General features: G+C 41.2%; 2 protein-coding genes and 1 long non-coding RNA gene across 5 annotated transcripts in view; 2 read left to right on the forward strand and 1 right to left on the reverse strand.

Moving 5' to 3' along the window:
* Positions 1-12540: 12540 nt before the first annotated feature.
* abi3b (ABI family, member 3b) lies at positions 12541-16575 on the forward strand. The gene is made up of 5 exons (XM_030399414.1): positions 12541-12763; positions 13360-13527; positions 13732-13914; positions 14074-14150; positions 15070-16575. The coding sequence occupies exons 1-5, from the start codon at positions 12620-12622 to the stop codon at positions 15572-15574; spliced, it is 1077 nt and encodes a 358-aa protein (XP_030255274.1). The 5' UTR covers positions 12541-12619; the 3' UTR covers positions 15575-16575.
* A 373-nt stretch (positions 16576-16948) lies between these two features.
* On the forward strand, positions 16949-19358 carry LOC115570721 (uncharacterized). The gene is made up of 4 exons (XR_003981802.1): positions 16949-17110; positions 17485-17542; positions 17630-17876; positions 18001-19358. It is a non-coding gene; the product is annotated as an uncharacterized LOC115570721 (long non-coding RNA).
* Positions 19359-22500: 3142 nt separating this feature from the next.
* The window catches only part of mpp2b (MAGUK p55 scaffold protein 2b), a 50710-nt gene continuing 45542 nt past the window's right edge, over positions 22501-27668 (reverse strand). For all 3 annotated transcript variants that reach the window (XM_030400856.1, XM_030400855.1, XM_030400854.1), the window contains 5 exons: positions 26873-26941; positions 26620-26781; positions 26104-26306; positions 25589-25717; positions 22501-24015 (listed from right to left, as the gene is read on the reverse strand). In XM_030400856.1, the coding sequence (XP_030256716.1) occupies positions 23839-24015; positions 25589-25717; positions 26104-26306; positions 26620-26781; positions 26873-26941 (740 nt within the window). In that variant the 3' untranslated portion in view covers positions 22501-23838. The remainder of the gene's footprint in view (positions 24016-25588; positions 25718-26103; positions 26307-26619; positions 26782-26872; positions 26942-27668) is intronic.

The raw sequence follows: 27668 nt of genomic DNA on the forward strand, positions 1-27668 counted from the left end.
GGTGAGTGAAAGGGAGAGGGAACAGGGGAATGAAACGGGAGAGTCTGACAGGATTGAAGGCTGAGGGATTGAAAAGGCTGGAGGAGATTGGCAGAAAAAGTGAGATAGAGTCACAAGAACAGTGAAAGGGGCTCAAGTTGAATTGGCTCTTTTGTGCAGAACCTGAGTTTAGTTCAGCACAGCTTTCACTCTGGGATCCGAGGAAAGAAAATGTCCATCTATCGAATTCTCAGGTCGGCCTATTACTGAACAAAAGTCTGCAAAAACTCCCCCCACCCCCAATTTTTTTTTGACACTTGCAGTTTCTCTTTAAAGAACGAGAGTGTTCTCAGCTGTCAAGCAGGGGAGGGATTTTCAATTCTTGGCGTCTTTAGAGTCAAAATCAAAAAGTGCACAGTCCGACCAAACTGTAGCACGCAGTGAGCCTTATTCCATTGGCTGTCGCACAGCAACTGTCAGTGCAAAGAGAGCAGCTTATATCAGTCACCGTCAGACAGCGCATGCTGCAACATTCAATCATCCATAAAGTATGCATTACAGTGATCTGGGGAAATATTCCACTGAGCTGTTTATTTCCTCCACTTGAGGGAAGAAGAAACACACGCGTACCTTCCTGCCATAATTAGTCCTGAATAAACAAACCATATTTACTGAGTCGCTCTCAATCTCAAATTGAGCCGTCACACTGTCTCATTCATCCGGAATCTTTCGAGAGAGCAGAGCGAACGAGGTTACCGCACACAGAGCCGCTCGGTGCAGATTCAATGTAGGCGTATTAAAGCCCATTCTGTACATGATTGACTGTTTATGAAGCACAGTGTGCAGCGGTTTGAGCAAATCGCAAAGGGTGTTTTTTGGCACAGGCCAACCTGCATTAACTCGTTTTGACGGATGTGTTATGACGTTCTGAAGTGATTTTTTTAATTGGTTGATAATTATGAGATCAAATCCCCCATATTTGATGCCAGCGCGACGTCACAGGGATTCGGCCCGTAGTGGGTTTAAAGGGGCAATTTGCACGCATTAATCTCGTTTTTCATTGGCCGGATGTGAGCGGAATGTAAGGCGACATGAATAATGAGAGCTTCCCGTCTCTCTCGTCTGCCTCTACAAGCCTGTGGATGATGTTCAAGTGAGTTGTTTAACGCTGCTGGACTGTGGACCTCTGTGTTTTTTCTTTTTCCCATTTTCTATGTTAGCTTAGAAATGGAGTCTGCTAACATAAATGAGCACGACACAGAAGTTCCACAGAGCCCCTTTAATTGTTTGTCTAACTAATTAGTGCTGACCACATATATTCATCAAAACTGAGCATACAAACCAATCAGCTTGCCCTTCACCATGTCCACCAGGACTGAAATTAGACATGAGAACATCCTTTGAAGCTGATGAATGTAAATGTAAATATTCGTTCTTCCTTTTGCTCAGTGTTGGTCTCCACCAGCTCCTGAGTGAAACAGCCGCCTCTTTAGCTGCTAAATCCTCCCTATTCCCTCACCAGCTGGCTGCTAACCATGTCCCTCTGACATTTAGTGCTAACTCACAGCAGATTTAAACTTTTTTTTTTTTTTTTTTGTAAGCAGCTGCCTTCTGCAGCTGGAAAGGACGAACCAGAACATAAATGCTGCATGTTGTAAAAACCAGGGAGGGGAACCGGAGATCCGAAAGACAATTCTCTGCTGGCTCGTCACCACGAGCGACCCAATTCACATTACAGCACAGTTATTTGATCTGTTGTTTGTGTACAAGTGACAGCAGCTCTCAATCTATGCTGCTTGTCACACACTGTTTTTCAGTATGGCATTCAGCAGATGTGTCCTGGGTGTCAGTATGACAGATGTCTCTCACTCCGCGCTGTGTGTAACCATGGGGTGTGTTTAATTTAAATAATGCCTAAGTTGTCATTCATTGTAAATGTATTCAGTCAGTGGGAGTTTCCTGTCACATTTAGCCTGTAATTCCTTTCACGCTTTGACACACCATGTTCACACGCTGTTGAAAATCTACCAACCAGCTGATCATTCACTCGACCCTGACAGGAGACTCAGCCAGATTACAGGAATTCGTTAAACTTTGAACAAGAATTAAAAAATAAACCATCATGAGTCTGCAGAAAACACGTGACTATATTGTTTCTTCTTGGCAATTTTTGTGATGTTCAGTCACATTTTTAGTTCAAATTATACCATATTTAAAGTTTTTGAGTAGTTAAGCCACAAAAGAAAATGAAAAAAGTGTTTATATTTTCTCACCGACATTAAATTAAGTTAATGTCTGTTCGAGTTTTGCAAGGGAAGATGCCAATGTAATTCATATTAGCAGACCACCCGCACACAATACACTTTCTGAATGTGTTACAGGCGAAAAACAAAGACGTGCTGTCCCTGCAGCTCACTGCGCTCAGATCTCAGGGGTGAACTGTGTTGAACAGGAAAAACACTGACAGTTAGCACTGCAACAAAACAAGGAAGTGTCTCTGAGCTCCGCAGTGAAGCCACTGAAGCAGTGACTGAATGAGGCCATAAAGTGTGATAATTGAAATGAGCGATTTTATATTGCATACGGAAACGTTCATAAATCTTAATGACTTAACGCTAACTTGTTCTAGAAGCTTCTTTTTATCGCAGTGGTGGAACGTGTCTTAAAGGTGCACTATGTTGTTTTGGGGAAGACATTTTAATTAGAAGAGACAGAACCCCATTGTTTTGTTTTATATCAAAACAAACTAAATAAACAAACTATTTTTGTTCACTTGACTTAATAAACTGATTAAACAAACTAAATAAACAAACTCTCTTTACTGTCAGGACTGATTAAACTGAGCAAACAAACTGACCTTAAAGGTCAACACGATTTACTTGTTTATATTTGGCGCACCCTGGCACCCTTCTAGCTTCAAACAGTGTTCAGGGAACTTTTCCTCTGAGAACAGTTTGTTTATTAAGTTATGGAAAAAAAAAATATTTCTGAGTTTATATTAAGACCTCATTAATATTGTAAATATTATAATTCTGAGTTCCAATTTATTTTCCAAAACTACATAGTGCTCTTTAGCGTCTCCAATCATAAATCAAATTGTCTGAAAAAAGAGAGAAGTATCTAGAAGGCTATGTGTTGCTGTCAAAGAACTCATCATTTTTTTCGCCCCTTAAGAAATGATGACCCACCAGTGTTGCTAACTACATACCTGTGGCTAGGCTATATTTTGCTAAAGCTATGGCCGAGCTAGTGACACAAAAATGGCAGCGGTAGTGCGGCTAAAATATCCCAACACTAGCATGCTAGCTAACAGCAATGAGTGCTAATGATAAACATGTTTATGTGGTTTCTTACAGGTGAATGAAACGTGAGGTAGTTCGATATGGTTAGTGATGATGCATCACGTGCACATCCCCTGAACATGTCATTTAGCGGCTAACCCAGTTAGCACAAGGCTCAAACCTGCAGCGGTCAGGGGGGACTGGTGCTCTGGGTAGCCTTTTATAACTCAGGAATGTGACAGGAGTCTTCCACACGGCTAGGCTACATATGGCTGAAGCTAATAGCGAGCTAATGGCACAAGAATGGCATAGGAAGTGCAGCTAAAATCTGCCAATACTGACTAGCTAGCTCGGCCGCGATGAGTACCAACAATAACCATGCTTGTTATTTAACCAACATGCATTACGATAATGTTCGGTGTTTTCATAAATGTCAATGAAACATGAGGTAATTGGGTATGGTTAGAGATGACAAAGATCTGCTGCGCTCACAGCACACAGCCCTGAGCCTGTTGTTAGCAGCTTACCAGCTTATGGCTATTTTTCTTGTATTAATATGATTGTGGCGTTAAAGTATATTTATTAGAGGAAAGAAGGTAAGAGAGCTTGCAGACACTACAGTTGGTGTTAATGTTATTATTTCAAAATGTATTTTTCTCTTACAGTCTTACCAACCTTAGCTTTCAATGGCTAAAATAATAGCAATTGGGAGAGTTTGGTTACTTTTTAAGGGAGACTTTGAAAATCAGACAGTCTGTCAGTTAAATTCAAGGCTGCAGCTCACATTCCCCAGGTTCGTGCCAGTCTGCAGGTATTGATTAGTGAAAGTCATGAGTCAATCAAAGTATCTATGAACCTTGATATTCATACACGAACAGTAAATTCATATTTATGGCTTTATTAGGTCCAATATGGAGATACGTGTCATTCAGTGAAGGTCTCTAAATTGAAACGTTTAAAACAGAATGTCTTTTATGGTGATATTATTCTAGTGTTGCTGTTGATAAGATGTCTCTCTCTGGAATTGATAAAGACGCCATTTCAAAGATGCTGACGTTTTACTTTTGAGGTAAGTAAACTCAAGAGAACTTGGTCCAACAGACACAAGGTTGACTGGCAAATAATTGAATTAACACTGACTGTCATGTGATTGCTTTAAAAACCACTGATTGAAGCTGAAGCGTCAGTTTGATCAGAACTGAGATTGAGCCTGCTCAGCTGAGTGGTGTTTGTCAGCTCAAGGCACAGGGAGTCATTACCGCCTCACAATGAGACAGGGAGAGCAATAACGTGAGTCGCTCTGGGTCACAATGAGTTCAGATTTGGATCACTGGATTAAAGTCACAGGTCTCTGTGCTGTGTCTGCCCAAGGGAGGAAGAAGCGGAAATATATCTATTTAGCCATATAGCAGTTATCTTAAAAGGGATAACATATCTCAAGGTTCTTTCACACACACATGCCGATGTCTTTAGAACCGTGAGGCACATGTCCAGCATGTGAACAGACTAGACGGGTTACTTATTGAAGGAGTGCATCCTATCTGGGCTGATAGAGATGGACGGAGCGCGATGATGACGTGATCAGGGCTTGTAAATCTAAGTTGCTGACTTTTCACACGTATGGTCGCTATTGTTGTCAAGCGGCAATCAAAGTAAAGCAAATGATTTTACACCTTTGATGGAAAAGGAAATGTACCTAACGAGATTCTTGTTCTGTTTTTCAAAGCTAGAGGCATAAAAAGTGATGCAAGTTTGAGAAAAGGGGCAGCAGGTGCCTGAAGACGATTTGAAACTGAGCTTACAGTTGCGTGTGATCAGGGACAATAAAACTGCCCACAAACAGTGTTAACTGCTGCCTTATTCTCTGTGTGTGTGTGTGTGTGTGTGTGTGTCTGTGTGTGTGTTCCGACAATGTAGTTTTCCAGCAGACCCTGGCACAATAATTGAATCTGGCTTTCCCCTTTAATGGAAGTCTGTGAAGTGTGGAGAAGGCTGTGATGGCCCAGAACATCCAATCTCCACAGACACGAATATGTCGCACGCCGCTGGACATGGATGGAGCCGCACAGTACATGTGTGCTTGTGTACTGTAGGGTATAAGATGACGTGTTTACTCTGTTGCAGTGCGCGGTTCGAATAACTTAATCTAAAAAGAGGTATTATTCATTATTCATAATGCATATCTCCTGCAATATCCTTAATATATGAAGGGGATTATGCTAAAAGAGTCCCTAGTTATGCCTCTGTGGGCAGGAAGAAGGGATTAGATGGTAGATAGGAATCTTTAATTACTTCAAGGCCAATGGATTTTGAGGAATTATCAAAATACCTTGGTCTCAAAATACTCATTTTGGTGTCCTCATATACTGCTGTATTAATGTTGTTTGTTTGTTTTTGGTGTTGTCGTCATTTAAGGTATTCAAGAGAAATTATTGTTAATAATGAAATCTTCTATGGTTCAACATGGATGTTGAAGATAACGTCCACACATGAGGCACAAACAAAAAGAACTGCAAATGTGTGTGAAAAAGAAATATATAATATATATATAAATACGTAAATATATATTTTTTTTATCATTTCAGGAATTTAACTACTGGACACAAGCTGTCTCTTGCATCAATGTAGAGTCCATTCTGTGTGTATTCTGAATTTCGGACCAGGATAGGCTCCTGAACTATTTGTGATGTCACAAATCATGCTCGTAGGCCCGCCTCTTTAGAATCACACCTGCCCGCACAGGTTTGCATGTCACATGGCTGTGACAGTGTGATACTTGTATCATGATACCGAAGCAGCTTAAATGAATTCAGCCATGATTCATTTTCACATTCATCCCTGTGCTCTCATGTCACATGCTGGGATTGGCTTCATTCTCCTGACAATTTTTTTTTTCACCTGTTGCAACCAAACGCTTTTTGTTATCGTTTGTTTGGTGACCTTAGTAATTAGTAATTCCCAGCACGGCCCCACCCACCATCAACTTAATCAGAAGTTAAATCAAAATTAAGTCCTGCGTAGGTTGGACCTTGGATTTGTGTGAGAAGACCAAGGGAAAAGCTGTGAGGGGGTTTGCCTCCTCCTCCTGAAATGTGAGATATTCCAGCTGTCAAATTAGAATTAGAATCTGTCTTTATGTGCTCTTGTTAGAGAGATAACAACCCTCTGATATAGATATATAATGTGAGTTTGCGAGAATAACTTCGGGTAAAGTCGGTGGTGGAATCAGGGTGTTTGAGGGGCAGGGGTGAATAAAATAGAAGGGCCTCCACATGCGTGCGATGAGGAGGGCGATCACCCACCATCATGTGTCACAACTAGCAATTCCGACTGCTTTAAACATGTATGGTTTGGCTGTATAAACAAGACCAGAACACAGCGGTGTGCTGTTCACGCACTCCCCACTGAAATTCATGTTAGATTTGGATTTTATTGCAGCTAATCTGCAGCAGAGAGTGATTGAGTATCTATTCAGACGGTCCAGGATAAACACACACTGAATGTGTTTAATAATGAAGACTTCCCACAAATGTAACCTCTCCAATACTGAGATTTCCAGATGATAAAAAGTGCATCACAACTAAAGGAATCTGTGTAAGTGTGGAATAATCATCCAACTGGTAATTCAGGGTCACTAAATCTTGTTGTGCTTTTGAGTCTCAGGAAGAAAATGACATAATGTCTGAGGTCAGCGAGAGGGCAGGAAGGTAAGTATAGAGTGTCGTCCCTCTCCTCAGCTACAGTAGGTGTCTCTGCTGTGTGTTATATCATTAGGCCATGTCTGTTGTCTGGGCAGTGTGTTGCATTTTGTTAGTCTCTGTGTGGGTATACATTACCAGCTGCATTATATCATGCAGAACAACACAGGCAAGGAGGATTTTAATAACTGGTGATTTTAATATACACATTGATGTTACCTCGGACCCGTTATCCAGAGAGTTTTTAAATCTTTTGAATTGTCTTGATTTTAAGCAGCACGTCATGCAGCCGACTCACAACAGAGGACACACCCTGGACCTTGTCATAACCCATGGCCTGTCCATCGGTGTGTCCTCTGTTGCCGACCTGGCTGTGTCTGACCACTACTGTGTATTTTTTAACATCACCAGTTTTAACCAAGGGGAGGCCCCGGTGAGAACAGTGAGGAGGCGCTATATAACTTCTGAAGTGGCTGCAAATTTCATGGGGATTTTACAGAGCACTCCTGCTGAAATTTTACCTGCACCTTGTAATTTTATCGTTGATAATTTTAACAGTAGACTGAAGTCAACTCTTGACTCAGTAGCTCCACTTTTAACAAAAACAATAAAAAGAAAACCTACACCCCCGTGGAGAAAAAACAAGGAAATCAATGAACTGAAAAGAAAATGCAGGAGTGCAGAGAGAAGATGGAGGAAAAATAAACTGACAGTTCATTGCGAGATTTTACGTCAACAACTCAAAAGCTACAATAATGCAGTCAGAAAGGCACGAATTTCCCATTTCTCACAACTCATCACCAACCATAAAAATAACCCCCGACTCCTCTTCTCCACTTTTAATATTTTAACGGCTTCTAACTCTAATAAAGTTTTTAAGACACCCACAGACGATCTTTGCGAGAACTTTGCAGACCACTTCAGAACCAAAATCAAGGACATCAGATCCTGCCTCTTATCCCATCAAGTTTTATCTGTTAACGCATCTGAACTGTTGTCCTTGCCTGAGGAAACACTGGAGAGTTTTGCCCTGGTTGATGCAAGGACACTTGGTCGAGTATTCTCCCAAGTAAACCCAACAACCTGCCCTTTAGACCCAATTCCCACATCACTCTTAAAATCATTTTATGGATTCTTTGAGGAACAGTTTTTAAACATCATGAACTGCTCTCTTCAGATGGGTGTCTTTCCCACCGCCTTCAAAATGGCAGTGGTGAAGCCCCTTCTTAAGAAGAGCAACTTAGACCCCAACGTTTTTGACAACTACCGACCTGTATCCAACTTACCGTTTTTAAGTAAAATTTTAGAAAAACTGGTTTTTAACCAAGTTAATGACTTTTTAAACAGAAATAACATCTTAGAGAAACATCAGTCTGGTTTTAGGAGAAACCACAGTACCGAGACAGCACTTGTAAAGATTTTAAATGACATCAGATGGAATTTAGATAACAAAAAGCTCACAGTGTTGGTTCTACTGGATCTAAGCGCTGCTTTTGATACAGTAGACCATCACATTTTATTAAACAGACTCAGCCATCTGGTCGGCCTCTCTGGTACTGTCCTCAACTGGTTTTGTTCCTATCTCACAGATCGATGCTTTGATGTAAGTATGGATACATGCTCCTCAGGAACCCATGAAATTGGATGTGGGGTTCCCCAAGGGTCAATTTTAGGTCCACTTCTTTTTAATCTTTACATGCTTCCTCTTGGGGATGTCATCAGGAGACACGGCATCAGCTTCCATAGTTACGCTGATGACACACAACTGTACATTGTCGTGTCTCCTGATGAAACAGATCAAATTGATGCCCTTCTTAACTGCATTGTAGACATCAAGTCATGGATGGCAGTGAATTTCCTATAGCTCAACCAGGACAAAACTGAGGTTTTAGTTATAGGTCCTGAAGGCCAGAGAGAGAAACTTTTTCCAAAACTACAACATTTTAAACCAACACAATCAGTAAAAAATCTGGGCGTGATTTTTGATTCTGAGCTGAATTTTATTCCACATATCAGAAATATGACAAAAATAGGTTTTTATCATCTTAAGAACATAGCCAGAGTCCGCCCGTTTCTCTCCCAGGCCACTACGGAGGTGCTAATGCATGCTTTTATTTCCTGTCGCTTAGATTATTGTAATGCCCTGCTCTCTGGTCTTCCCAAAAAGAGTACTCTAAATCTCCAATTATTACAAAACTCCAAAACTCAGCCGCACGAGTGCTGACGAGGACCAGAGGGCGGGAGCACATTACACCAGTTTTAGAGTCACTGCATTGGCTCCCCGTGCGCTTCAGGATCGATTTTAAGGTTCTTTTACTGGTTTTTAAATGTCTTAACGGCATTGCGCCCTCCTACTTATCTGACCTGCTTTTACCATATCAACCCTCGCGGACCCTGAGGTCCTCCGGCTCTGGCCTTTTATCCCTACCAAAACCAAGAACTAAAACCCACGGTGAGGCGGCATTTAGCCACTATGGCCCCCGCTTGTGGAACAGCCTGCCGGAGAACCTCAGGTCTGCAGAGACTGTTGATATTTTTAAGGGAAGGTTAAAGACACACCTTTTTAATCAGGCTTTTAACTAATATTTTAAATTCTTATTCCATTCTTATGTGGTTCTATCGTATTTTATGTTGTTGTTCCTATCTTGTTTTGTTTTTGTTTTTTGTTTTTTTGTTTTTTTTGTTTGTTTGTTTTTTTTAAACTATTTTCATCTTAAATAATTTTTAATTTTTTTAATTTTTATTATTTATCTTCGATACTATTTTATTTTATTTATTATTATTATTATCTTATGCATTTTATCCTTTTAACTGTTCACTTCTTTAAATTATCTTTTGTCAGGGTTTTTATCCTATCTTATGTTTTTAGTTTTTAAGGGTTAATTCCAGAGTTTCCTCAGGGGGGTCCTCCACACTGGGAGCTGTGTCTGGGATGCTGCTGGGGGTGCTGTCCCTGGGTCCCTTTGGCCCAGCCAGTCGTTGTCTGTCAGGGTCGGGGGGCCTGGGCACTGGTGCCCCCCGTGGCACAGCCTGTGACTCCTCCCAGTGTGGACGGCCCCAAAGGTGGCGTTTCCTCAATCCTCAGTGCCTTGCCATGTCTCCTTATTTCCTGTAGTAAGTGTGTGTGTGTGTGTGTGTGTGTGTGTGTGTGTGTGTGTGTGTGTGTGTATGTGTGTGTACGTATGTGTGCATGTATATAGTACAGAGGGTGGGAGGGAGGGGCTTTCTTTATTATTGTTTTATGTTTCCTGTGTAAAGCACTTTGTGCTACATACTCATGTATGAAAAGTGCTTTATAAATAAAGTTGATTGATTGATTGATTGATTGATTGATTGATTGATTGAGACAGAATCATAGCTATTTGTCACTGTCAGAGACTGAGAGGGTTTATCGCTGCGCATTACAACACACAAGATGCATATTTCGTGTGAGTCTATATCATTGTAGTCGGCATGGTAAGAATTTGCAGCCAATTCTTTTTTTTCAAGCTATATGATGGCTTGATTATTTGTATTTTAAAATGATGACTCCACATTGTGCTGAGCACAGGGGAAAAAACACTGTTCAATAAAGTAATAAAGTCGTCCATAAATTCTTATCAGTAGTGAATGGCCTCATGATTGTGCAATTTAAGTAACATCAGATTGATAACAGCGCATGATGTTAAACAGCAAACTCACCACAACATTATAAATCATATGATGCGTGACAGAAGTTTGGATAACTTTCAGAGGAGGACCGAGGCTCAAAGGAACAACCATCAGATTGCTTTAAAAAAGAACATTAGCGAATAATGTCTTTGCTGTTCACGATCACATCATCATTAGAGGGCAAGCTGAGCGAGATCTGGTATGCATGTTTTATGGAATACGGAGAAATAGAACCATTTCACCAAAAAAGGCAAAACTTTTTTTTTTTTCTCAAAGCTTTATGACTTCGTGACTGAATGTGCAGGGAAAGTCAGCTGAGGTGATTAAACAGTGTGCAACTCGGTTTATCACCGTTATCACATAAAAGGTAGGTTTATAAGTACCGTTCATAAAAGATTCAAAAACAAGTCAGTTAAAGCAACTACAAACAGAGGCGAATGGTTTTGATCGTGGATTTAAATTTACAAAGTGTTGATGTCTAAGGTGCTTCAGTAGAAGTATATATAGTATATATGTTCAGTTTAAACCTGAGAGACAGGGGGCAAAGGGGGCAGAAGAGGCCACTAAAAATCTTGGGATGGCCACCAAAAGGCAGAAGGGGGGAAGAGGAGGCATTGACAGATGGTTGAAATTGACTATCTGGCTATGCATTTCTTTCATTTTTTTAAATCTTATTTTCTTAGTTGATTTACTGTAAGGTGGCCTTGGGGGCATCACGGTGACAAAGTTGTGGACATGCCTGCCCCAGATTTCATGGCAATCCATTTAATAGTTATTGGGATATTTCTCACAAAACAACGTATACCAGGGTCATGGTACTATGCAGTCAGGGGATCAGCTGAGTCATTAGGATCCTTCATCTTGGAACGCATGAATGACTGACACATTTTTTCCTAGAGCCAAAAGCATGAACTGAAACATGAAAAAAACACAGATCTGAGTGATTTTTACTGTGCCGCCATGAACTGCAGTGTCCCTGCTCCCGCTGCCGAAGGTCATTCAGTCGGCTCTCATCTTAGATAAGATAAAATATTAAAAATAATATAGCTGCAAGAAAATCAGGTCGTGGCTGAGCTCAGTGTGCCAAAGTCTGTAGAGCTGCAGCATGTAAACAGCCAGGTGACCTTTTTACAGATACGTGTAACATATATATACATGGCCATAAAATGTTATTCACGTTCGTCACATGGCACACGTGCACTAAACACACCCCCACATACACCACTATGTTGGACCTTACATCCAACTGTAAACATACAGTATAAACCAAAAGAAATCTTTCAAAAACTGGAATCAGGCCATTGTACACACACACACACACACACACACACACACACACATAATCAAGGATGTTGTGGAATTCCAGTTGTTTATACAGGACATCCTGAACAATACAATGTTTTTTGACTTGGCTGAATATTTAGTAATAACAGTGTTCCAGCACCATCCAGCCCAGCTGATGTTCACTTAAACTGATACCAAAGCTTATGAATGAACTTCCCACTGTTTGGGTGTTACTGTCTGTAGTCTTTCATCATCATCATCATCATCATCATCATCACTCTCATCCTCACTGGGTCTAGTAAGCATCAGTCTATCCACGGACTGTGAGAGGCACTTTCTCTAGACTGCACTGACCTCTAGTGGATTTTACAGACACTACAAGTAAAACTGTCAAGTCCGCTCATAAGTTGTGATAAAAACCTGGAATCATATTTTATATTTTACTAGCTATGTTAAACCACCATATCCTGTAATAATACACATGTCAGTGAGGTGATGTGACCGTCAGAGGCAGATGTTACCTGTCCTCCGGTGTCTCTGGGTGTCTGCAGGTAGCCCTGCCCCGAGCCCAGCTGCTCTGACACGGTGAATATCTGCACCCTGCGGGAATTCCGCCTTCAGACCAAAACACCTCCCCGCCCCGACAGACTCCTGCCAGATTTCTTCTACATCCTCCTCCGGTGGCGTTAGGGAGACATTTAAACGGGGCTTTGTCAGCCAGTCAAGATGGGAGAAATGACGGAGCAGAAGAAGTTTTCCGAAGTTATTTCTCAGATTTTACAGGAGGCGCCGGCTGCCAGGAAGGGTCTCGTTGACAACCAGAGAAACCTCCTCCAAGTGGCGGATTACTGCGAGAACAATTATCTACAGGTGAGTAATGCTCGTAAAAACAGCCACAACAATGTCCTCTGAAGGCATGGCTTTATTATAGATACACCTTTAAAGGAATGAAAAGCGTTTGAGGCTTTTAGTGGTGGAATGTTACTACTGTAACTACTGTGTTGTACTTCAGGGCAAATCTGAGGTACTTGTACTACACTTGAGTATTTCCATACCCTGCTACTTTATTTTTCTACTTCACTACATTTCAGAAATATAAATATTGAATAATAAATATTGTACTTTTTAAACTTACCTTCAATTACCCAACAAACTTTAGGCAGGGGCACCCCCAGAAGTTTTTCATGGGAGGGGGGGCAGAAGGGGCCGGCATAAGGCCACGGACTGTCAAGAGTGACTGGCTGTCCATGCATTTATTATTTTCACCTTATATTCACTATTGATTTACAGTAAATAAATTAGTTATATTGTAAAATATCAGAAACAAGCAGATTATGCCAAGTGGGGTGGACAACTATTTTACCAGGGGGCCGTGGTCCATTTCTACAAGGTGAAAGATCTCAGTATGTCTTCCGTCACAACATCTATAACCTATCATGGTATTTAAATAAGATATCTTTCTGCAGGCAGAGGATACGGCCAAGGCTGCTGAAGAGGCCAAAGCTTTGGCTGCCCAGTCGCTGGCCAGTGTCACCTACCAGATCAACAGTCTGGCCAGCACCCTGCTGAGGCTGCTGGACACACAGGCCATGCAGATCAAAGATATGGAGTCCTCGGTCAACCTGCTGTCACTGGTGAGGAACACCAACAAGTGTGCAGGTTTCTGGTCACCTTTCTGTTGTACTGTTAATCTGGGGTTAGTTTGGTTCCTCCATTTGTTTTCTTGTTGTTGTTCTCTATAAAAGAGACTCTCTCAAGGGAAGATGTGTGATGTGGAAATGGAGTTCTCGTGTATTGTTGATGGAGGCTGTTCGCGCGCTGCGCTCTCTCTTCTCCAGGCTGCAGCTATCCACTACGAGAAGGTAGCCCGGAGAGAGATAGGTGCTTTCACGACCCCCAAAACCAAGAATCGTGCCAAACCTCTGACCCCACCGGCTTCAGGCAAGGAGCCAGAGAAAAGCTACAATAGAGTGTCGATATCGTACTCCACCCTGGACTCCATCGGACACAGTTTTTTTCAGGTAAGTCGGACACTAAATTGAAAACAGTTTGAATTCACACACTTTTCGTTACTTTCCATTAGGGACTATGGATTTATAGCATATTGCTATCCGCCTGAGTGCAGTGCAGAGATGTGTTATTCCATTATTTTTGTCCCTTGTTCATTTTCTCCCAAACAGGTCACTGAGCAGCAGCCCAGAAAGAGAGCAGGGACAACAGACAGCATACAGAGCACTGCATCCAACGACATCCCTGTGTATGGAGACAAAGTCCTCACTTTCCCTTTAATAGCAATATTTTGATCACGATTAAACAATCAGGATTGCAAACACTCATGTTTAAAACAATATCACAGGCATAATAGAGAGTTAATGAAGAGATTTATACAACTGTCATATTTGTCTGTTGAATATTGGGCTACAGCCAGCAGCAGGTTAGCCTAGCTTAGCATAAAAACAAGGAAACGAGGGGAAACAGCTAGCCTAACTCGGTCCAGCTTTAACACTATAAGCCTTTGGACTGCTAAAACTCAATAATTACAACGTGCTATACTGTACCTTCGTTTAACTTGTGTTTTTCACTTTAATTTTTGTATGGATTTGTGAGAAATAATGCATTTTTCAAGCACAGTTCAAATTTAAGATTGAAAAGGAAATGTTTGACATTCTAGGAAAGTTAGATAAAAAGAAAAACGACACCACTCTCATGTAGGCTAGGTCTTGTAAATGTGGAACCAGCAGCCAGTTAGCATAGCTTGGCATAAAAGACTGGCAACTGGGAGAAACAGCTAGCACCGGCTCGCTCCACTGAAGCTCACGAATAAACATTCATTGTTTAGTCTGCACCAAAAATCAAAGTGTAGAAACTACATGTTGTGTTTTAACAGGCCGTTATGTGCTACACAGTTTTTGGGTTCTTATGCCAAAAAATAGTCATATAACCAAGAGACAAGTGAGATTTAGCCTGTTAATTAGTGCGTTTCGAGGTGCTGGTAGGTGCATTCTGTTACATTTGGACGGACCAGGCTGCACTGTAGCTGTTCCCGTTGTTTCCAGTCTTCACATTAAGCTAAGCTAGGTTAAGCTAAGCTAGGCTTTCTGGCTAACTTTTCCTTTAAGACCCTACAGCGTCATGACTGCAGCTGAAGGTTTATTTTCTTTGTCTCTTGTATACAGATCCAATCTTGGCATTGCTGTGCCTCCACCTTCAGTCCCCACCTTGCAAACCGTCTCCAACCCCACCAACGTCAGCCAGCCTCCCCCTCCTCCTCCCACTGCCAATTTGGACCCCACTATGCCCTCTCCACCACCACCGCCGCCTCCCTCCATGGACACTGGCCTCCCCACTCCCCCCTTCTTGACCTCACCCACATGTGTCCCGCCACCTCCCCCTCCGCCAGCAATCTCTCCATCACATGGCATGTACCCGCCTCCACCTCCCCCTGTAGGGGGGGGATCCCCTCTACCTCCGCCACCTCCTCCAGTATCAGGAGGCAGTCCACTTCCACCACCACCTCCTCCACCTCCTGCAGCAGGAGGTGCCCCACCTCCTCCTCCTCCACCACCACCTCAGACTGGCACATCTGGCATTGTGCCACCACCACCTCCTCCACCTCCAATAGGGTCTGGAGCTGTGCCCCCTCCTCCTCCACCACCACCTCCACCTCCACCTCTACACTAACAGACATTACTGTTCATGTTACTGGATGATTTTACTCCTCATAGAGTGTCTCTGGCGTTAACACTGTGAGCATGCTCGGTTTTCTTCCTCAGATGAATCTGTGAAGCTTGTACAGAGCGGAGAATATTTTCAGGCCTGAGATCAACGTTAAGCATAAATAAAAGATTTTAAACAGGATGTGTGCCGCGGCTTAACCCTGAGCGGTTTCGTCCGTGTTGAATGGCACAGTGTGAGCCTCAAATTATACATTTTTGTTTCTGGGACTTCTTCAGCTGCAGTACAGATACCTCCAACATGTTTTGACAACACCTCGGCCGCATTCCTAAGTAACAAGCTGCAACATGGACTCCCCTGGTTGCTCTTATCTATTTTCCAGGTTAGCGCTTTGCCCTTTATTATGACATATTTCTGCTATTTAAAACCACTTTTGGACTCAAGGCTGGAAGAGGGGGGTGGAATGTACCTAAGTTTTGTTTTGGAAAGTAAGGAAACTCAGAATGCAAAATGCATGTTAAAGGTGTTATCGACAACATCCAGCCACTAAATGTGGCGTTCCATCTCTCCCCCTTCCATTGTATTCACGATACGACACCGCTGTTGTTTGAACCATCTGCCCCCATCTAGTGGCTGCCAGTTAGTTGTAGCTAACATTGCTAACGTCATGAACGCCAGCTGAGATTCACGACGCTCTGTTACAGTATGTTACGTGCACTCTGTGTTTTTTTCGCCACAATCTGGCAACTAAGACTGTCGGCACTGACAAAACACAGATATCACGCGATACCAGCGGTGTTGTACTACTGGCTGACAAACCTTCTTAGAAGCTGTCAGAGTTCTTACACAGAGATAAACAAAACAATCATTTTGGACCCCGACTGAAAAAGAATAGTAATTCACATCAAGATAATATTTTAAAGGAAAAGAGATACTTTTGTTCTGCACCTTTCTACAAGCTCTGTAATGTTTGTTTTTTTATTAAAAATGATTTGTCTACATGAAAATGTTATTAACATGACCTTTAATGAGATGGAATGTCCCACTGTGCAAGTCGACAGGGTTGGTTCCTCAGGTTTGTGACACATGAAACCCTGGCTGTCAGAGATTGTCATCGCAGTTCTAAAGCCGACATGCTCGGATATTTGATTGAATGCGTATTTTGCACGATGTGTCTCGTATAATATGAAACACATCATGAGGGCAGGTTAATAAGGTCGGAAACCTGACTTCCATTGGGTTAGTTGGTCTTTCAAACAACGCACCTTAATCAGAACGAGTCACTCTTAACAGCCGGCGGCCTTTAGCCCGCTGCTGAGAGGTGATAAATGGTTTACGTAACCGACTGTAAACTGTGAGTTCTGCTACTTTAAACAGGTCAATGAAGCTATAAAAATTTCTGTTGCAAGTCTACACTCTACGTAACTGCCACCACATGACCTGTACTTGGTGGAAAGGTTTATTTCTTGTTTGGGAATTATTAAAGGACAGCTTATCCCAACTTTAACATTCGATCATTGAGGCCTGAAGCTGGACACCAAGGTAAGGAAATGTGTTGTTACTGCCTTTAGTGGCCTACTTTTACTTTGACCGATCAGATTTCAGTTGTAACTTTGAACCGTAGTGTTATGGAGACAAGGTTGCCGTTCTGAAGACGATGAGCAGAAAATGTACTGTATTAGAGACATAAGGCTTTCCCACTGTAATGATATCTTCCTTAAAACGTCCTTCCATTCGGTTTATGCTGGTGTTATTTGAGGATATGGAAAGATAAAGAGCCACCTTTGAACTCTCTGTGTAGAACTGTATTGTAAAACTAAACACAAAGTTGCACGTCAAACAGTACCACAGTAACAGACCGATGGTTTTAAATCAGATCGGCCATCTTTTCATTCATTTCTTTTCATTTCTCTCAGCTGTGACGCCTGTTTAAGAAAATATAACTGGCATGGACATTTTACATCCTGCAATTGTGTGAGTATTTCATCTGTCCTCAGCATGTGAAGACGATTGTGACAGACTTGTAAACTTCAGATCATAGTTAACCGTCCTTTATTTCAGGATTCCCTTGGTATGCGTTGCTTTGGCCCTGTGGATTTTATGTTGCTATCTTGGAAGGAAGAGCAGAGAGGCAGAGGAATGGGTCCTGAGGCCCGCCAACTCTCAGTCTGTATACATCATCCCGGTATATGAGGAGGAGCGGGAGGACGAGGAAGCAATGGAAATATATCAAGCATGTTTTCAACCTAATTACAGGGACCCGCCCATGTACTGCTCAGGAAATGTCAGCCCACCTCCTCCATACAGGGTACAGCACTGATCACATGCATACATTTACTATATGCCATGCTGAAGTGATTTAGAGTTGTACTTGAGTTGTTTTTTTTCTGGTCAATGATGTTGATTTTTAAGTCTCTTCTTCTTTTTTCCAGTTTGAACCACCATCCTATCAGGACCCACCACCATCATACACAGACCTCCTTCACCTTCCTCCTCCTCCACATCAAACCCATTGCTAGCCGGAGCACACTGCACCTTGTGTCACAGGGCAGGTCTGCGGAATCCAGCCAAAAGTCAATAACACTTTGCCATTGTGAAATGATGTTGGGAAATCATTTCAAAACACGTGGTTGTATATACGCCTTTGTGAACCTGTCACAACGGGTGATTTAAGATTGTGAATGTGATGTCAGAATAAAATGAGTGCACAAATAATGTCAGCAGTGAGGTGACACAAAGAACTTTTTTTTTACCGCTTTTGTGAATCAGGGCCAAAAGTTGCAATTTAAAGGTACTTTTGTGAATGTGATTCTCGGCTGAATCTGTCCTCAGATTCTCTAAAAGTCTTTATAGAACTACACAACTGATATTTTTCAACAGGTCTCTTCCTTTTTTACCCTTATCCAAGCCCATAGAGTAAGGTTTAACGGTGCAGTATGTAAGATTTTCAGTAAAAAAAAACAACAACAAACCCAAATAATCAATAGAAGGTGAAGAAATACATGTTTTAACGTCATCTACATATTGTGTCAAAGTTACTACTAGGAATGTTTTAGTGTTAATGAGGTTGTCTCATGATTCATCTGCTGTTATAGGTCAATTATAATCATTAGACGAGACCATCCGCGAAAAGACTGCTGTTTTTATATAGTTATTATTAATGCCCGTGCTCAGGTCCAATCACATACATCACATATAAATACAGTACCTCATCGTGATCCATCCTGTGATCTCTCTGTCACCTCGCTTCCAAAACAAATGCACGCACCGCTGGCACGCCCTAGCAAAGGTCTTTAAAACAGCAGCCACTGGTGTTGTACCACTATTGTCTAAAGGAGGCGCTGGAGTCAACAAAAAAGAAAAGTTCCTCGTAGTCGCGTTAAAGAAATCTCTACTGAAGTTAGCATGGTTAGCCTCTGCATGTCAAATAGGGGGAGCTTATCACTAGAGTGACTGCTAACTGTAGCTGCTGTTAGATGGCTAGCTTAGTTAGCTGTGCAGCTAGCTGTCCAAACTGGGAGTTAACCGGACACCAGTGCTAGCTGGTTAGCATGCTAACTTCAGCAGATATCACAATGTCCTGTCAGAACTGTTATTCACATTCTGTTTATCATTTCAGGTGTTTATTGAATGATTAGTGCACCTTTAAGAGATAAAATATTTGCATTGTGCCACTCATTGTTTATGTGTTTTGTTAAGGTGTTACATTTAAGCATGTGTAATTTGCAGAATAAAGTTGTTTATACACGTGAAGAAAATTGTGAAATTAATAAAATTTTAAATTGAATAAATAAATGTGTCCAGTTTTGTTTTTCCAGAAAGCAAAGATTTGGGTTTTGGAGTTAAAACAACATTATGCAGAAATTGGCATTTTGTGTGATTTGGTGTCTGAGTGGAGAAAAATAAACATGATGATGAATACAAATCCAAGGTCTGTAATAATTTGTCCAACAAACAAAACTCAATACATCATAACAATGTTATGTGTTGAAAAGGTGTATCTTGAAGTAAATCCTCTCACTGAACGTGATAGAGACACCATTCACCCTATTAAAGGACACTGTTCCATCGAAATGATTTTGAAGCTGTTATTTTCAGATGTAAAAAGTTACATAATGTGGCTTTGAACAGATTTCCGAATGGCGGTGTTCAAGGTACAACGAGACACATCCAAGAGGCTAAACACACCTCTCAGTCCTGTGTCTTTAAAGAAGACAATAACGCTGTAAAACGCTCTTCACGTTGTGTACTAAGTGACACATTATCCTTTGATAGCCACCCACAGATCAGGACAGTTTCTGTATGTTTTGGATTCTTCAGTAAGGTAAGCACTCAAACCACTCTAACATAATGATAAAGAAAGTCAAAATATCTTCTAATTCTGTGACATCGGGGTAACCTTTGTCAGAATTATGTGTTTTCAATTTATTTCTTTACTTCGAAATGTGATGAGCAAGAGATTTATAGGATGAAGGTCCACTGTCAGTTGTTAAACTCTTGACGGTATAAAGTCAAACAGTATGCTGATCTTTTATGTTAATTCTTGAGCTCATATCTCGATTTAAGTTAAGTCCTTCTGAAAATGGTGGTATTGTTGGTGGAACGCTGCAGGGTCCTGTCATTCCAGTGGGCTCCCTTACATGTCAATCCTGGCTCATTATCATATCCCGTGATGTCAGCACACCTGCTTGTTGATTATTGTGCACGTGCAAAGACTTTATAACTATCCAGAAGAGTTTCCGTATTATTCTTTATCTGTATTAAATCTGACATGGTATATATTATTCTAGCTTGTCCGTGACTATAAGACTAACTTAAAACAAATTTAAACCTACGTTATATTTTAGAATTGGGTACAGATTATAGATGAAAAGATTTGTCACACTGTCATAAAAGTGCATTTGCACAACATTGTATTTGTTGTATCTGCTGCATTGCATGTCTTAATTATTGTCCTTTCTCACAGTAATGTCGGCAGGTTGACACCATTCCAGCCATGAGTACACTGGGGAACATCTTTCCATTCTTGTAAGTGGACAAATAAAGTCAAGAATGAAGTTCTCTGTGAATCTTTGACTTGAAACACAAAATAATTAAGTCTCAGCACGATGATGATAATGTGTTCCTAGATCCCCGGCCTTGGCAGTGACCATAGCTTTGGTACTCTTCTGCCTCTATCGGCACGCGAGAAAGAAAAGAGCCATCTATGACGTCACCGTAGAGACAACGCAGGATGGCAACACATCTTCGGAGGTCCACACAATATCTTTGCCTGATGATCCGGCAGAAGTTGGCATACATTACGACAGATTCCCTCCTCGATACAGCACTGTGGATCTACCACCACCATACTCACTGGTTAGTAAGTCCTAACAGACACTGTGACTGCAGACAGATGTAAACAAAGATGTTAACACTTTATCTTTTATTTGTTCATATTTCTAACAAGCAGCAGCATCTTTTACCGAAATCAATTGTTATTTTGGTCCGAGAGTCACAAAATCAGCGGAACTCATAGAAGACGGTTGTGACAGAGACATATTATGGTACTATAAATGGATGACAGTTCTCCAGTTAATATTCTAAAACTCCAGTTTAAATAAACTCGTTAGAGGAAAAGTTGGGCATTTTGAGAAATATGCCTATTTACAGAAGTCTGTGTGTGTGATGAAAAGACCACGCAAGTCATTACAGTATGAGAAACTTTCTCAAATGACCACCTTGACCCAAAATGAATGACTAATTACTTCAAAATAATGAGAACTTTCTCAAAACAATGCCAAAAAGCTAGCTAATGCATGCCACTTTGTGACAGTAACTCATAATATTGATCCAAGTTTCTCATTATTTTTGGGATGCTAATTATTTTCAGAAAGCTGTTCAGAATGCTCAGTTGAAGATATTAAGTCAATACTTCAACTCTGTATGTCATTATTTTGAGAAGGATTATTATTACTTTGGAGCACGAAGTCATTTTTTTCTAAGATTCTTGCTGGTGATATCGATAACATGTCTCATAGTGACTTGCAGCAGTTTTTCCCCACCGCATTTGCTGAATGGGCTTTCGTACTATTTGTGCTCTTGTTCGACTTATAAAATAAGAAAGACTGATACCGACTTCGAGCTTGCAGTCAGTTAACTTAGCTTGGCATTCAGACTTGAAGCAGCCCACTTGGATTCGTCCTAATGTGACAAAATCTGGCTACAAGCACCACTAAAGTTCATTAATAACATGTTTTTTTTATTATTATTAGTGCCCAATTCAAAGTAAATAGTGAAAATGTGTTGATACCATTTTGTGGTTTTACTCAGGGTTATTTGTCCGACTGGGTACAGTAACTTCCTGGCGTCTAGCTGACACCACGAGATGGCCTAGCCTTTTTTTAAGTCTTTTTTCTGTAGGCTAGGCTAACCATCTAGTCAGGATGAGGACAACAGTGTTTTTCCCAAAACATCAAACTATTTCCTGATCACTGAAACATGTTCTGCCTTAGTTTCTGTAGAGCTGCAGGCTCCTATGTACATTATATCATTCAAAATGCCGAGTATAAAACAATGTGTAACAATTTTAAGATAAACTGGAGCATAATTCAACTTCACTTTCGTGCAGTTTGACCCCAAGCTGACAAGCGTATGGCCGGGGGGCCCGCCACCTGCCTACGAGATGTACCCTATAACGCTGCCTCTGGCGCTTCATCACTGGACGACACCCACAGGAGCCTCGCAACCGACCACACCATCCTCACCGAGGACCCAGAACCATCCACAGAGGTCACGCCAGACATCCAGCAGCTAGACTCCGTTTTAACCGACGGCAAACATTTGTGTTGTTTCCGTGTGTTCTGAAGAATAGTAATTTATTTCATGTGATATTTTGATCTCGACTTAGAATAATTAGCGTTATTATTATTAACCGTAGAGACAGTGAAGCATTATTCTCAACATTTTAATACATTTTTATATGAACATCAAAACTACAGTGTAGTTGTTCGACTGCATCTACACACCAGCAGAATCATCAAAGCACCAGGTTGTTGTCTATGTTATACTATATACTCTTTATTACAATACAGTACTTACAAGTTTGAGGGAAAAATAAAATAAATAGTAGATAAGTTGCCAGTATTATTTTCTTTTCTATTGTCTAAGACGGAACAGTGATAGAGTGATTCCTTGGCTTTTGAACCATGTTAAGGCAAAAGTAAGTATGAATTTGAAGCCACTGATAAATATCTTACTGTTTGTACATTGAAAAGAACAAAAAAAATGGTTCCATCAATTGCCCAGCCTGTATTGTGAAAGAATATGTTTGCCTTCATTATACAATCAGTGCATACTGTAGGCTACTTCTTCATTATTAGTCATTTGTTTTTTTTCCTTTGAGGGTTTAAGTGTTCTCAGTGCTACAAAAACAACTCCAACCGAATCGAGCAGGCAGCAGTCGGACGCTTTGATCCGATCGCCTGATCCCTCTCTCTGTAGCCGGACGCTTTACCAGCATAAGACGACAAATGCACAATGTAATCAACATTGAAAAGGAGACAAAAACAAGTTGAGACCTTAAGATTAATGCAAAATGTCTCAATAAAAGAGTTTCCCACTGCCTCCATTGTGTTATATATATATATATATATCAGTGAGTGTGTGAGTACATGTATTGCATGTCTATTTTTTTTGTATTACATCATCTATTGCTGTTCATTTTTCAAATTAGTGGTGACAGACGAGATAAAGCACATTTCCGAACACATACAATCATACCGTATGATCAAGTGGTAAAATATAGAGGATTTGATACAAATATGACATTTGGTATCTATCTTTCTTCAACCAATCTGTCCTACCGATCCAATGTAAACATTACACTACGTAAAGTAGGAAAGGCTAAAAAGTTCAATGAAAACCTTTCGACGGAGCACTGTTATCTTCAAAACATCTTCTTTACTCTAAGTCTATTTCCACGTTAATGACTCACTCACACTATTGCACTAAACCTCATAATCAACTCTAAATCCTTTTCAACGAATATCAATTAAATTATTCAGATTCCGACAAATAAAAATACAACTTGACATTAGGCTCAACAGAGGAACACTAAGTTTGTACAAAAACACTCTACATGAGGCTGGTCATTTGCACTGATTCATGACGCTTTGGCCCTCCACCACCCATGACTCCATGGAGACAGCCCCCACCCTCTGGAGCTTAATCGTCCTCCGCTCTTCGACCCTGAGGCCCTGGCACCTTGCTGGTAAGCCCATCGGTGACTTTCAGAAGACCCAGCTGACAGGCACCCACTGCTGCTCCGTTGACAGTTTATCCAGCGCCAACCTAAGACTCCGGAACGCCGCTTCCAGGCCGTCGTTTACGATGCAGAGGTCAAAGTAATGTCCGTACGCTCGCTTAATGCGCTCGCTCTCGTCCACCGTCCTCTTTAGTTCAGAGTCCTGGAAGGAGCGGAGCAGGACAGTGAGAACGTCAGGAGAAAATAAAATAAATTGAGCAGCAGCAATTACTGATCTGCAACGGAAATTAGTTAAATGATAGAAATTAAACTTTCTTGTTTGCATCCCTCTGTGCTGAGTAAATTAAACACATTAGACATTCCAATTAATAATATAATGATCCCATTTACAAGCACAATCATTTTCCACTCTGTTCCAAATGTTACAATATTCTAAATGTGTTACGTGTCATATAAACAATATAATCTGATTGGATTTTTTAAATAAGCTCATATTCTGATAAGGACGTGATATGCTGATATCATACAGGTTTTAGGAGCATTCATTCAGAATATGTGCCTCAATTAGGGTTTCTATCACAGTTTAGGACACGCAGCCTCTTGAGCGTTGCTTGGCCAGCCATTTGCAGAGCTTGGGTCGACGTGCACGCAAACAGAAAAGCCATATTTCTGGTATCTCATTTTAAACATTATGAAATACTTGGAAATCAACAGGATTTTTTTGAAATGCACAAATATCACAATGCTAACATTTAAAAGAAGGTGGTTAAACAAATAAGAGTTAAACAAATGTTCGTTAATTGGACCATGCATGTAAGCAGTAATATTAGTAGAATATTTATTTTTTATTAGCCATTTGAACAACTTAGTAGGAATATTGTCTTTGTAACCTTTTTATAGTTTCGAGAGCTAAAACTACTGGATGTAGTAACAATGACCTCAATAAACAACTATCAGTAATAGAGATGTTAAAAACACAGATGGATTGGAAGCAGACTGGACACATAAGCAAACAACCCACTTACTATCATCACATAGAATATGACATCATATGACATCATATGACAACTTTTTTCGGACAACATCAAACCAGCGTGACGAGACAAAACAGCAGAATCATGCACATTATCTACCATCATGGAACCGTTGAAACCATTTGGAGCATTTTGACCAACTCTAACAAAAAACGATCGTAGCCAGAACGTTTTCCTTGTCCTGAATTGCAAACTTACGACATATTCAACAAGTCATTGTGAAACGGCCTCTGTAGATGACAAATCCTTGATCACAATGGTTCAACTCAAAATCAGAAACGGGGGCTGGTTTGCTAGATAGCACCAAGGTTTAAAGGATCTTTAAAGAAACAGGTTCAAGAACCAGAGCTAATTTGGTGAAAAGAGGGGCTTTACCAGAGTGAGCGATAAGCTAATTCACACAGACAACATCTCTATGAAGAAAATTAAGACTACAGTATAAAAGAAAACAATTAAAGACAATATGTATTCACTGTAAAACAACAACCCCAACATTGACATCAATACAATTTCAAAACAATAAAACACTACAACAATAACAGCCAGATTTCAAGAGATTAAGTGTTTGTGTTTATGCGTGACGGGAACACGATTAGGTTTATTTTAGCCATCATTTCATCCTAAAATTAAAATCAGTGAAGCTGCAGCACTCTCTACAGTGAAATCCAACTTTGATAGAAGAATGTTTATGTAGGAGCGTATTTGTCACAGGAGATGATAAATGAGAGAACACACACTCACCGTTAACTGTTTTGTAACCACTCCTGACTCAATCGCTGACCTGTTCATAGCTTTGAGAACCTCAAAATCTGGAGCTTCGATGAACACTACATAGGGCAGGAACTCTGACGTCCGCAGGACTTTGAGAGCCTTTGGAGAGAAACAAATTTAAGTGAGGCGTTTTTACAATCACTGCATCGATGCACAGCGAGCAATGGGAATAGCTGAGACTAACGCGCAATTATAAAGCTGAGAATGTGATTACAACGCAAACTGGAGCATCTTCATCCAACACATTCATCAAGCTAATGTGCGTAAATAAGATTAGTTGAGTGTTTCCAGCGAGTAATGCTGATCGTTAAGAGATCCATTTTGTTAATATATTGATGATGTGCTCAGCCTGAAAACACTTCAGTAGCACCAAGCTGTACATAATTTGTTTGAATACACTGCAGAACAAAAGTGGATGGAGGTTTACATGGGAGAGGAACAGAGACATAGAGAAAGAGAGAGTACATATGTGAAGCTTCCTCTACCTGTGGGTTGACATCCAGGATGCAGATCTTTGCTGTTTCTATCACCTCGTGTATGGAGTTGATCTTAGTGCCGTAAAGGTTCCCGTCGTACTCGCCATGCTCCAGGAAACGGCCATTTTTGATGTCACACTCCATTTCGCTGCGGGTCATGAAGGAGTACATCTGGCCGTCCCTCTCGTCCACCTTTGGTTTTCTGGAGGTGACTGAAGGATAAACAGAGGCATGTATGATCTTTTTGCATTTTTGCATACGCCTTACTTTACACCCAGATAATCCACTGTTTAACTAGCAAAATGGAACTGGACTTAAATGCACTTGCGCCTTGTGGTTTAGACCATGCACCATAGATAATTTTGATTGGGCCCTAGGAGATTTCAGATCATGAGGACAAAGAAAGAAGTATGCAGATTCATCAAACACCACAACTATAAAAGACGAATATGTTGCACACCGCTAAATGACAGATTGTGTAACACTGCATGTGGTTTCACAGTGATGATGGATGGCTGCACTCACAGGGGATGGTGGTGCCGTACCGCTGGGGATCCGACACCAGAAGCTTGTTTTTCAGACTGCGACGGCCGACCCCCTGCGCACCAATGAGAACCAGCGTCTTCCTCCTGAAGGGCGGGACCTTGGCAACCTCTTCATATATCCGCAGCTCGTGGCGGTCGAATTCTATTTAAAATCAGGGGGGAAGAACACAATAAATAAACACATAAAACAATAAATAAGTCCAATTTATGCGAGACAGAAACTGTGGAAGTACCTGCATTCTTGGTCGTTAAGTACATCATCTTTTTTTTCTTCTTACCACCCATCCCAGCGCATAGAGGACCTGAGACGGACACACAAAACACGATCAAACCTCCAACCTTGGTGCTTGTCTCTGCCCGCCACTTCGACAAATCCCCTGTTAAAATGATGCACTATCAAGGTGAAATGTCTTTGAAAGCACTGCTGGGTCATAAATCCAAAGTCCAAGAAGGTTACGGGGAGGCAGCTCCACTAGATGGCACTGTGAGCTAACATTGATTAGTCCGCTGTCTGCTGCCAGAGGACACCTGTGACTCGGCGATCTGCTGAGCGTCTGTTCAATATGGCAGATTATTTAGCAACGCAGGGAAAATGTCTCCTGAGCCGAGACATGCATGGAAGCAAACGCCTCATTTCAGAACACATCAAGCTGTGACAACAAATACTGTGTGCACTTTGCAGCTTTACTGTGTGCTAATAATGATGTGATTTTCTTAATTTATGATTTGATTAAACCATCCAAAAAAGACCTGTTCAGATTTTTTATTCAAAACGTCCTCTCAGTCGGGACAATACATAGAAAACGAGCTAACACACAGATGTGTCCTTTCCGGGCTCCAAGGGCAGTACAGTTGGGCTGTCATCTTCCTCCCCTCCACAAGTGAAGGGCACGCAGCCGGCTGTGACTCACCACCTGGCTGTTGAGGACTCAGATGAATCTAAAGGAGCTTTTCTTCTTTTCACTCTCACAGAGATGATTATTGATCAGCCTTGCTTCTATTTACAGGGGTCGTATCAGCACTCGTGAG

Source organism: Sparus aurata, chromosome 20, assembly GCF_900880675.1.
Source record: "Sparus aurata chromosome 20, fSpaAur1.1, whole genome shotgun sequence".
Lineage (NCBI taxonomy): Eukaryota > Metazoa > Chordata > Actinopteri > Spariformes > Sparidae > Sparus > Sparus aurata.